The 13,532-nt window shown below is 36.8% G+C and overlaps 1 protein-coding gene and 1 pseudogene across 1 annotated transcript; both read left to right on the forward strand.

The window, feature by feature from the left end:
• The first annotated feature begins 7,992 nt into the window (after window positions 1-7,992).
• Window positions 7,993-10,889, forward strand: LOC133806116 (negative regulator of systemic acquired resistance SNI1-like; annotated as a pseudogene).
• Window positions 10,890-12,491: 1,602 nt separating this feature from the next.
• On the forward strand, window positions 12,492-13,532 carry LOC133806117 (protein MOR1-like). The gene is made up of 5 exons (XM_062244249.1): window positions 12,492-12,557; window positions 12,660-12,818; window positions 12,903-12,992; window positions 13,303-13,402; window positions 13,465-13,532. The coding sequence occupies exons 1-5, from the start codon at window positions 12,501-12,503 to the stop codon at window positions 13,530-13,532; spliced, it is 474 nt and encodes a 157-aa protein (XP_062100233.1). The 5' UTR covers window positions 12,492-12,500.

Here is a 13,532-nt window from a genome sequence, read left to right on the forward strand (position 1 = left end):
GTGTGGCATCAAAACGAGTCCAACTTGAATTCCCTCACCCTAATATGTGTCTAGGCGAATCAAAATGAGTCCCAATTGGGTACCACCACCCAAATCAATGTCTCGGAGAACCACAATGAGTTGCACAGAAGTCGGTTTTCCCGAATTAGTCCCGCTAGGCACTACCATCCTAATGCGGGACAAGTGGCACCAAAACGAGTTCAACTTCATTGACCTTAACCTGATGCATGTCAAGGCATTTCAAAACGTGTACCAATCAGGCAAAACCACCCTAATTAGTCTCTTTGTTAATGAAAATGTGTTGCATAGAAGTCGACGCTCCTGAATTATTGTCGCCAGACATTACCATCCTAATGCGGGACAAGTGGCATCGAACGGAATCCAACTCGAATGCCCTAAACCTATTCCATGTCTATTTGAATCAAAATGAGTCCAAATTTGGTACTATCACCCTAATGAGAGTCTCGAAACACCACAATAAGTTACAGAGAAATCGGTGATCTTGAACTAGTGCTGCTAGGCATTACCACCCTAATGTTCGACAAGTGTCATCGAAAAAAGTCCCACATGAATGACCTCACCCTAATTATTTTCTAGGAAACTATAACTGAGTCCCAATCGGGTTCAACCACCCTAATTAGTGTCTTGGAGAATGACAATTAGTAGGTGAGAAGTTGGCGCTCCCGAATTAGTGACGCTAGGCGTTTCTATCCTAATGTAGAAAAAGTGGCATCGAAACTAGTCCATCTCGAATAGATGCACCCTAAGTCGTGTCTTTGTGAATCGAAATGAGTCCCGATCTTGTACAACCACCCTAATCAGTGTCTCGGTTAACCATAATGTGTTGTAGAGAAGTCGGCTCTCCAGAATTAGTGGCCCAAGGAATTATCATCTAATACGGGACAAGTTGCATCAAAACGAATCCAACTTGAATGACCTCACCCTAATGCATGTCTAGGTTAATTAAAATGAGTGCCAATCATGTACAACAACCCTAATTAGTGTCCTGGTAAACCACAATGAGTTGTGGAGAAGTCAACTCTCCAGAATTAGTGCCACTAGGCATTACATTCCTAATGTTGGTCAAGTGGCATCGAAACGAGTCCCACTCGATGACCTCACCCTAATGTGTGTCTAGGTTAATAAAAACAACTCCCAATCGGGTACAACAACCTTAATTAGTGTCTCGGTGAACCATAATGGGTTGCAGTGAAGTCGGTGATGATGAATTAGTGTCGCGAGGAATACTATCCTAATGCGGGACAATTGGCATCGAAATGAGTCCTACTTGAATGCCCTCACACTAATGTGTGTCTATTCCAATCGAAACGAGTCCCAATTAGGTACTATAACCCTAATGAGCATCTCAGAGAACAACAGTGAGTTGAAGAGAAATCAGTGATCTTGATGCGAGACAAGTGGCATCGAAACAAGCCTCACTCGAAAAACCTCACCCTAATGCTTGTCTAGGAAAATTCAAATGAGTCCCAATCGGGTTCAACCACCCTAAGTAGAGTCTCGGAGAAACTAACTGAGTAAGAGTGAAGTCAGAACTCCCGAATGAGTGATGCTAGGCATTTCCATTGTAATACGGAAAAAGTGGCATCGAAACAAGTACAACTCAAATAGACTCACCCTAATGCATGTCTTCATGAATCGAAAGGAGTCCCAATAGGGTACAACCACGTTAATCAGTGTTTCGGTTAACCACAATGAGTTGTAAAGAATTTGGCTATCCTGAATTGGTGCCCCTAGGAATTACCATACTAATGTAGGACAAGTGGCATCGAAACGATTCCAATTCGAATTACCTCACCCTAATTCATGTCTAGTCAAATCAAAACAAGTCCCGATTAGGTACTATTACCCTAATTGGTGTCTCGGTGAACCACAATGAGTTGCAGAGCAGTCGATGCTCCTGAATTAGTTCATCGAGCCATTACCATCCTAATGTGGGACAAGTGGAATCAAAATGTGTCCTAATCGAGTACCACAACCCTAATCAGGGTCTCAGAGAACCCTAATGAGTTTCCGAGAAGTTGGTGCTCCAGAATTAGTGCCGCTAGGCATTTCCACCCTAATGTGGGACAAGTGGCATCAAAATAATTCCCACTCAATGACCTCTCCCTAATGCGTGTCTTGGTGAATCCAATCAAGTCCCAATTGATTAATACCACCCTAATTAGAGTCTCGATGAACCACAAAGAGTTGTAGAAAAGTCAATGATGCCAAATTAGCGCCGCTAGGCTTTACCATCCTAATGTGAGACAAGTGGCATGAAGACGAGTCCAACTTGAATGCCCTCACCCTAATGCTTGTCTAGGCGATTTGAAACAAGTCCCAATTGGTTACCACCACCCTAAACAGTGTCTTAGAGAACAATATTGAGTTACACGAAAGTCAGTTTTCCTGAATTTGTACCACAAGGCACTACCACAATAATAAGGGACAAGTGACCCAAACACGAGTTCAAATTGAATGGCCTTACCCTAATGCATGTCTAGGAGTATCCAAACAAGTACCAATCAGGTACAACCACCCTAATTAGTCTCTTGGTTAACCTTAATGGGTTGCAGAGAAGTTGACACTCTCGAATTACTGCCACTAGGCATTATTATCCTAATACGACACAATTGGCATCGAAACGAGTCCAACTTGAATGCCCTCACCCTAATGTGTGTCTATTCGAATCGAAACAAGTCCCAACTAGGTACTATCACCCTAATGAGCATCTCAGAGAACCATAATGAATTGTAAAGAAATCAGTGATCCTAAATTAGTGCTGCTAGGCATTACCTCCCTAATGCGGGACAAGTGGAATCGAAACGAGCCCCACTCGAAAGACCTCACCCTAATGCTTGTCTAGGAAAATCCAAACGAGTCCCAATTAGGTTCAACCACCCTAATTAGTGTCTCGGAGAACTAAAATGAAAAGGAGCGAAGTCAGCACTCCTCAAAGGGTGACGCTAGGCATTTCCATCGTAATGCAGAAAAAGCGGCATCGAAACAAGTCCAACTCGAATAGACTCACCCTACTGCATGTCTTCTTGAATTGAAAGGAGTCCCAATAGGGTACAACCACCTTAATCAGTGTCTCGGTTAACCACAATGAGTTGTGGAAAATTTGGCGCACCTGAATTGGTTCCCTTAGGAATTATCATCCTAATGCGGGCAAGTGGCATCAAATCGAGTCCAACTCGAATGACCTCACCCTAATGCGTATCTAGGTTAATTGATACGATTTCCAATTGAGTACAACCATCCTAATCAGTTTCTCAGTAAACCACAATGAGTGTTAGAGAAGTCGATTCTCCAGAATTAGTGCCGCTAGTCATTACAATCCTAATGCTGGACTAGTGGCATCGAAATGAATCTAACTCGAATCACCTCACCCTAATGAGTATCTAGTCATATTGAAATGAGACACAATCAGGTACATCCCCCTAATTAGTATCTCGGTGAGCCACTATCAGTTTCAGAGAAGTTGGTTATCCCGAACTAGTGACGCTAGGCATTGCCACCCTAATGTGGGAGAAGTGGCATCTGAACTAGTCTATCTCGAATGACCACACCCTAATGCTTGTCTAGGAAAATTGAAACAAATCCCAATAATCGAGTTTAGCCACCCTAATCAGTTTCTCGGAGAACCATAATAAGATGCAAAGAAGTCGGGGATCCTGAATTATTGCCTCTTGGCATTATAACCCTAATGTTGGACAACTTCCATCGAAACGAGTCCCACACGATGACCTCCCCCTAATACTTGTCTAGGTGAATCCAAAATGATCCCATTTGGGTGTTCCCACTCTAATTAGGGTCTCGATGAACCACAATGAGTAGGAGAGAAGTCAGTGATACTGAATTAGGTTCGCTAAGCATTACCATCCTAATGTTGGACAAGTGGCATCGAAACGAGTCCAACTAGAATTACCTCACCCTAATGCATGTCTAGTCGAATCGAAATGAGTCCCAATCAGATGCTATTACCCTAATTAGTGTTTAAAAGAACCATAATGAGTTGTAGAGAAGTCGACGCTCCCGAATTAGTGCCGCTAGGCATTACTATCCTAATGTCAGAAAATTTGAATCGAAACGAGTCCCAATCGGGTGTCGGAGAACAACAATGAGTTGCAGAGAAGTCGGTGCTCCAGAATTAGTGCCGCTAGGCATTACCACCCTAATATGGGACAAGTGGTATCGAAATGAATCCAACTGGAATTACCTCACCCTAATGCATGTCTAGTCGAATCGAAAGAAGTCCTTATTGGGTAATATTACCATAATTATTGTCTTGGTGAACCACAATGTGTTGTAGAGTAGTCGACGCTCTCGAATTAGTGCTGCTAGGCATTACCATCCTAGTGCAGGACAAGTAGCATTGAAACAAGTCCAACTTGAATTCCCTCCCCCTAATGCATGTGTATTCGAATTGAAAAGAGTCCCAATTGTCTACTAGCACCCTAATGAGCATCTCAGAGAACCACAATGAGTTGCATAGAAGTCGATGATCCCGAATTAGTGCTTCTATGAATTACCACCCTAATGCGGGACCAGTGGCATCGAAAGGAGTCCCACTAGAATGACCTCACCCTAATTCTTATCTATGAGATCCAAATGAGTCCCAATCGGGCACAACCACCCTAATTAGTGTCTCGGAGAATCACTATGAGTAGGAGATAAGTCAGCTGTAACGCCCTTGATAACCAAGACCGTTACATTGTGTGTTTAAAATAGTGCTTAACTTGCTAAGCAAGATCTTTGAACTGAAATGTGTAATTAAAGGCTGAATCAATGTCAAGTATTAAAATATTTGGTTAACTAAATGGTTATTTTTCATTAAAATATTAACTTTATAAGCGAGATCCCCAAAATCAATTTGCAGACTTTTAAAAGACAAATAAATTACAATTTAGCCGTCCTAAGAGGAAAATTAGGGTTTGACCCTAGTTCCTCCTAAGTCGTCCCGACCGTGGCGATCGAGTAGGCCACACATGTACACACCACCCCTAATGCTCTCCAACTCATATCTTGTCCTACTATCTCTTTCCCTTACCTTCACCACATAGCAACCGGAGCCAAGGCTCAACAAGAAAACATAAACCAGCATGCAGCACTGGGCAACAGTATAAAAAAACTGTAAATAAAAGTCATCAAACTCAATTATCGATGGGATATAAATAACCAACCAACAGTAATATTCAACTTAGTCAAGTATGTAAACTAAGCTCATCAGTCAATAGAAATGATTAAGTGTGAACCACACTTTTGTTAATGGTATAATACCCGGGCCCGACGCCCTTAGGTCGAGTCCCTTGGTCTCTTAGCCGACCACGACACCCTTAGGCTGGGCTGTGTTCCGCACGCTTGCTGTCTACCCCCTGCACCCTTCAGCCGACTTGCAAACATATATATATTCACAAATACACAATGCATCGCACATAATCAATGGCAGTGTATATGATCATGCCCATCTATATATTCCCAGACATAGGCATATTCATATTCATATAAGGGGTTTATGCCCCAATCACAACTCTAGTGCAGTTTTCTTACCTCAGGTCTCGAGCAGCTAGCACATGATAGCCATGAGAATTATCTGTAAACCTGAGCCCTTGTGGTATAACCTAGTCACAATGCGATAATGAATAACCACTACAACAAAAACCCATTTCCATAACACAAAAATATAACTCTTTTCAAAAAGTATTATAATATATATATAAGTATATATATATATGTATATAGGTGGGACTTAATTGGCGCCTAATTTTCCCCAGCCCCCCCCCCCCAAAAAAAATTTCACACAGTCCAATTGACCAAAAAAAAAAAGTAAAAAACCATTTCCCCATTTCACAGTCGGTCCCCATTTCCCCTCTCTCTCTCTTCGTTCCCCGTTTACCCTCTCTCTCTCTCGTCGTTCCCCGTTTACCCCCTCTCTCTCTCTTTGTTCCCCGTTTACCCCCTCTCTCTCTCTTCGTTTCTCGACCGATCTGCCCAGGAGGAGGACGATTAAGCTTGCCCGCCACTTATACAATCTGCCCAGGAGGAGGACGACGACACTTTGTGTGTCTTCATCACCTCGACGCATGGTGGAAGCAAGATCTGGTATGTTTCTCCAATTTGTGTCCCTCTCTCAATTACAGTAAGCTTTTTTTTAATATCCATTTTTGTATTTATGGAGTATTTTTATTCTCCGATCACTCTATTGTGCTCATAATTTATTGTGTTTTTTTTCCGGTCTCACTTCATTACAAATATGGTTGGAAAAAGTTGATTTAGGGCTTGATTTAAACTTTCAAAAAAGGGGAAAGATCTCTAGAAATTGAATAAGAAGGTATATTCTTTTAAGATATTCTATTTTTTATTTCAAATATTATGCTTGATCTATATACATGTATGTGTTATATATATGTGTGTAAAGAAAGTATGTATTGTATTATTTAGCTTTCTTTGAAGTCCTGAACTTGAGTTACAGTTTGTTGAATGGAGATAGTATATTATGGGTTATCCTTTCAACGTGCAATTCTTATCTTATTACGAGACTTGTGTTTTATACGAGTGATTGAGGCATAAATTAAGCTAGTTGTTTTGAGGAAGTAAGATCCTTGCATTTCTCTTAAGGTTCTATGGTTGAAAGGTATATAAGAATATTTAAAGACTGGTCTGACTCTTAATAATAGTTTTGTATGCTAGAGTTTAGTTTTGGGCTTCTCTTTGGGTTTATACTTGAAATTTATTTTAACAGTATTGCCTTCATCAGCCACGAGTTACTGGGACTTTTATGCATTTAGAGAATTCCTAGTACTCTTTATCCATTTATTTATTTTTAATGGTTTTTTTAGTTTTACTGTAATTTTCTTTTTCTTATAAACGATATTATTCAAATCCGGCTGGAAATGGTGCTGTTGTTAGTTTTTGAGGATAAGAATGTCAAGTGTTTATGTTATGTTTCTTCACGTAAAACTTTGTTTGTGCTATTGCAGGCAAACGAAACTGCCTCTTCTCAAGACAAATGGCTCTTGGTAAACTTGCAGTCTACTAAGGAGTTCAGCTCACATATGGTAGGTAGCGTGTTTCATTGGACTTTTCTAAATTGACTGAAATTGGTGTTCATTTAACATAGATTTTGGTGTTCATTTCTTACTTTTATTCTATTTTGAAGCTTAATCGAGATACATGGGCTAATGAAGCTGTCTCTCAAATGATCAGTACAAACTTTGTCTTTTGGCAGGTAAGTATTCCATTTTTGGGGGGTTTCACACTAAAATATAATAATATTCAAGGTGGTTTGGCAAAATAACATTTTTTTAATGTCACTTTGCAAAATGACCTTCTATTAGTAATTTTCATTTTTTATTCTGCTATAAGGATTCCTTATATCTAGTAGCAAATGCCTATTTTCATATTGTTTCAAGGCCTTGTATGTACATCTGTAGATACATGGTCATTATTGGACTAGAATTTTAAGATAATATGCTATACTTATATAAAGTTTGGGGTAGGGATCTTTATGTATTTTTCTTAATTGCATTATGACTTCATATTTTCGGTCTACTGTTAACTTTGCCGTTTGATATTTTGGCACTTTTGATCTGAATGTTGTTTAGATGATTAAAATTTAAAATTTGCCTCATCATATATATATATATATTTTCATTGTTTTCTTACTGAGTAACGTTGTCATATCTGCGATCTATTTCCTTTAATAACTTTCTTTGATTGGGTCTTTTGTAAAAAAAAAAAACTTTTATTAATTATATACGTTTTTTTTCCACGGTTCTTTGGTTTGTTTCTAGATTACTTTGTGCCTGATGATGAAAACTTTTATTTTTGTATTGATATGTGCATTGATTTCATTTTGAGCCTCCATCTTTTCTGCTCTCACCATCTTTGGTACTCACCATGATCCATTATTTTATTTTATTTATTTATTACTATTTTCTCATGTTGGCTGTGGTGATGATGATCTGTGTTTGCTGTTGGTGGTGGTGAATGCCAAAGGTGATGGTTGAAGTGGTGGTGTTTAAACCTTGAAGATGTGATTGGTTCTTAATGAATTTTCAATGTTCATGAAATTTCTAGCATTAATCTCTGAGGGCATTTATATATTAAAATGGTCTCTTTTTTCAATATTCTCTATATGTTGATGGTGCAAGTCATATGCATTGTCTTATAGTGGACACTCTCTCTGTGCTTCTTAGGCTTGGTCGCCATTTGATCTCAGTCCGGAGTTTTCTTGTCACGGAAGAGAAGGTGATAAAAACCAGGGGGGACCAGTAGACTCCTATGTAAGTTAGTTTCTCTTTCTTCCTTGTCAGTCTTAATTGCATTTCTAAATACATGTATTTCTCCTGGTTGTTGCATTTTGTATATTCTTTGAATAAGATTCTGAAATGCTTTCTCATCTCCATGCCATAACAAGTTTAAGACATTGTGTTTCTCGATATGACTTTGCCCCCTTATATTAATATCTGGACCATGCATTTCCTAATGAGCTTGTGGCTTGCTGTTACATTTTCCTATCCTTGTCCTTTTCAACATTCCTATGAGGCGAAAGCTTGGTTGAGGAGATTTGTACATTCAAGAAAAAAATAATAGATAAACATGTAATTTTTTTAAAATATATATTTTTTTGCTTTGTATATCTGGCCATTTTTATAACCTAGAAAATGATGAAAAAGTTAGTAGTGTAAAAGAAAGCTCATTCATTTCATGGCTAACGTCCAAGTGCTGAATTGTGTTACATGTATTTGTTCGGAGCATTTGTCTATTATTGATTGCTTAGGTATGATACTTTCACATTGTATAATGTATCATCTTCTGAAGCACAGGACTTTCATTGCCTGATACAAGACCTTGTTCATGTGACTAATGGAATGAACTTTCAAAAGTCTGATACAAAGGTTGGTTATCTAGTTTCCTTTTCATTGTTTATTGTAATTTAGGACTTTTTTGTAATTGATAAGTATATTTAACCAAGTATGATATGTCTCTGGTTAAATTCCTGGAAGCTAATGACATCGTATACCAAGGTTCATGGTGATGAAGCCAAGAATGGTTCAATAATGTCTTGTGTGAGGTAAATACTTGATATTTGTTTTATCATCTATTGGATATACATGATCTCATATATAAAGTGAAAACAAATTTGGAGCTTAGAAATGTATGGAGTATGACTTTAACTAGGGAAAGCTGTAGAAATATACAGGTCACTGATAATTACACTAATTTTTATAGTTTTATAATTACTGATATTTTCTAAACTTTCTAGTTCTCTGATTTTGCACCACGCAATAGTGCATGTGAAGGTAGTTCATATGATTATGTTTATGGTTTGTCTTTATTATTATTATTATTGCTGTTGTTGTTTTTCGTACTCCATTTCTTGAATCCCAGTGCTGCTCAATTAATTACAATACCTTGCTCGTTATTGTTCATGGCTATAAAGCCTTTACTTCTGGAGATTATTAATACATACCGTCTGTCCAAATATTTTCACTTTTTCATGGTATCCTTGCCCTTCTTGTAATGCTTTAGACAATACTTGGTGATTGGCTATGCTTTGAACTTGTCAAGTGAGATGCATAAATAATGCTATTTCTATTTTTTTTAGACTTTCTAAAGTTATAATTAATTTTCTGACATTTTTAATTAGTTTCTGCTTGTTTGAAGTATATTTCAATATTTGTAATTGTAAGGGGCAATTCATCTAAATACTAGCATGCTTCTTTAATTGTATGTTGTTTATTACAATCCTTTTTTTTTTTGTGCAGTCCCTGAGAAACCTGTTATTATTTCAATATCTTGTCAACATTCTTGAAAGTGATTTTGTACCGCGCAATAGTGCATATGAAGGTAGTTCATATGATTGTATGTATTGTTTTATGGATTTAACTCCATGGCTACATTCTTAAGATGTAAATCACTATATTTTGCAGGTCTCATGAGCTGGGCGCATTTGAAAGAGTCTTTGCTTAACATGCTTTTGGTATGTACTATCTTAAGAAAAGAATAATGAAGGGATTTATTCTTGTTGATGTGCTATTTTCAAAGTGATTTTTACTGCAACATGGCTCTTATGTTTGAAGCTAATCTTCTACTGCAGGGATCACGTAAAATAAACTACAAAAACTTGGTGAAGGATTGTTTAACTTTTATGTGTCAATTGTACTAGAGTTCTGTTGCATTTAATGATGATGAAATACATCCAGAAATTTCTGAAGAAAAATCAGCTAAAAGTTGTGATACAGCTGTGATAGTTGCTTTATTTAAGGTTGGAAAGAATGCCTGCATTGCTATGCAAAAATTTCTCACAATTGTAAGTCCCCCATGAGAAGTCGATTTGTATTGTTTTGAGCCAATTTCGTCTGAGTCACAGATTTTTAGTTTTACACGATATTTAGATTATGGAGCTAGATACATCTAAGAAGAAAGCAAATAAAGAAGGTTCTACTACAAGATCTGATGGTGTCAGGTATACAGTAGCTCTCTTTACAAAATTATTTTTTCAGCTCTTTTATATAATACTCTTATAATAATAAAAAAAAAAACTTAAAAATATGATACAGGACTCCGATGGTGGAGCTAATTGTAGATGAGCTTACTTATAATAGGGATATTTTCCACCCTTTTCTTCAGGTAATCATCTCCACTTCCTGCTTTTTTTTCAGGCCATTTTTCAACATAATTTATGTTCCTATGCGCGCATGGTATAAAATATAAATCTCTAAAGTGTTGAGACAGCTCTTTTGCCCAAGATCAATTTTATGTATTGTTTTTTTAACTTTCTTATGGTTACAAATTGTGGGTTATAATATTTGATGGCTCTACAATAATTTTCTTACTGGTTTAGGAACAAATAAGATTTCATCTAACTTCTAAACAATGAATTTCCCCCAGTTTGTTTCCCCTGTTTTATTGTTTTATATATGATGAATTTGTAGTTATTTTTCTGTGTAAAAATATATAATTTGCCAAAAACATGGTCACTCAGCCAATCCTGAGGATGTTCTGCTGGTATACGATGAACCTAAATGGAAGCTTGAAATTGTTGTGCAGTACTTTTGGAGATATGTGGGAAAGGTAAGTGACTTCTTGGAATGTTGAAAGAACAAAGTAGTCAGCCAATGATAAGACTTCACATATATTGACCAAAGAACTTTCTTCCATGGTCATTGCTGTAGTTTGTTATTGTTGTCCTAAAGTGTTATTTTGTTGTAATGATAAAGCAATTTTTTTACTCATTGCTGATATTCTTATTTACCTTGTATCATTCGATATTGTAGCCTTCTGTCCGTACTCGTAGGTCTAATGGTTCTGTAGATGATACAACATTTAGTGGAGCATTGAAGTGCTTTTCAGATATCACCGGCACAAAAAGCGCTGTTAAAAGAATTGGCACTGAAGTAATTCAGTTACTCTTAGTACATGGATTTCAGGTGATTGGTCTTGCTCTTTATGAACTTATCTATATACCTGTTAATAAGTAACACTGTCTTTCAAAGTTTAACCTGTTGTATGTAAAGAGACCCCTATACTCTATTTTATGCAATTACTCTAGACCCCCACAACTGCTCTTTGTAGTTCTTTTTTAAATTTTGTAGGATGACTGAGAAGATAAAGTATTACTCTTCTTGCTAAACGTATCGATTTTAAAGAAAAGATTATGATTATATAATAATGTAGAGCATGGTTTTTCAAACAAAAATTTGTTTGCTGTTGACTTTCCTTCTCCAGATAATCCCAGTTGTTTATTTGAACATGGAAAAGTTTTGAACTCTAGTCATCTGATAAGCCATTCTAAATTGTTTAATATTGTGATTCAACCATTGTAAGGTCCTTAACCAGCATTAGTAATAGCATGGTACCAATTTGATAGGCACTAATACAGATATAATCTTTGAAAGAATCTGTTGTAGAGCTCTTATTGATATCAGCCACCAAAATATATATAATCTTTGAAAGAATCTATTGTAGAGCTCTTTGTAGTATTCCTGCTGTTGGGCTGCACTTATTTGGTTTTCAAAGGACATTTACTTTATTTTTATAGCTAAAAAAATTCGTCGCCAGGATCTAGAGAGTCCTTTTGATACAAGCCTATTAGACTACTAACTTTGAACTTTTATTTATTTTTATTTATTGTAGATTGGATGTAGCAATGCAAAGTGGAGAGGTTACACGATCTGTCTCTGGCCCAGTACTTCCAAGGTATTAGAGGCTCAACTTGACAGGAGCATCATCTAGATCTTGTAAATATGTTCCCAACACCCTCATGCAGGTAAGTTTGGTTTATGTTGTTGTTGAATGTCTTAATGCTAACACTGTACTCTGTTTTTCCATTTTTTTATATACCTTACTATAAACTTAACTAGTTGATGTAAAATTCTAATTGATTTTTAGACATTTCAAAACAAGAGACTGGCTTATGCTGTCAAGGAAAGCACTCTTGATAGTCTAATTATTGAGCTCCTTTATGGCTTTTGGATGAGAGAGTTCCACATATGGATGATGGCAGCCAACTTTTAAAAGCTTTGAATGTTCTGATGCTAAAGATTCTGGTTAAGACTTGCCATTTCATTTCTTCCCTCTTCTTTTTTTCATTTATTCTTATCTTGACTCGCATGTTTTATTTTAGTCTGATTTGATATTCAACTTTACAGGATAATGCAGATCGAACTTCATCCTTTGTTGTTCTCATCAATCTCTTACGTCCATTAGATCCTTCAAGGTGGCCCTTACCTGCATCAAATGAGACATTTGCTGTCAGAAATGAGAAGTTCTCTGATCTGGTTGTTAAATGTTTGATAAAACTTACAAAGGTAACTTCTTGTTTTAGCTATTTTCTTCTGCATTGCTCATATTTTGATGCTTCTCTGAATTTTCATAATGTGTTTTCTAACCAGGAAGGCAATGTTGCCAACCAGAGGGAACATCTAATTCTTCTCCTTGCCAATATTCACATTCAGAAAGCTAATAAGCAGTCTGTCTTGAAGGTATTCTAATTGTTAATTAAGGTTGTAAAGCCTTGGCTTTAACTAATCCTCTTATATAAATTTGACTTTATGATATTTGGAGTCTAATGTCAAAACTGGATATTTATGCAGCATTGTTCCTTTGTAAATTTCTATTTAATTAGCATTTGAAACATTAGTGGTGAAATTTGGGTTTTCAATAAGGTCTTCTATTTATTTGAAACTATTTTATGACTCTTTAATTTAAGGTCAATCACTAGAGTCTTGAATTTAACATAAGGATGTAATATTTGCTTTTACATTTACTATCATTGTAGTCATAGAAATTTAGTATAGTTTAGTTACAAGTAATTTAGTTGCTGCTGTTGACAATTTGTGGTATCTAAAAGATGGAATACACACTGTAGTCTTGAAAAAACTTTCAGAAAATGGTAAGAGCTATGTGGGTTTTACAGTTTTATTTTTGTATGATACTTCAAGCACTGATCTGTAGACTTATCTCAGTTTTTGGTGGATCCTACTCCATTTTCTAGGATCTTGCAGGAAAAGGACACCAAGTGA

This window comes from Humulus lupulus, chromosome X, assembly GCF_963169125.1.
Source record: "Humulus lupulus chromosome X, drHumLupu1.1, whole genome shotgun sequence".
In the NCBI taxonomy this organism is placed as follows: domain Eukaryota; kingdom Viridiplantae; phylum Streptophyta; class Magnoliopsida; order Rosales; family Cannabaceae; genus Humulus; species Humulus lupulus.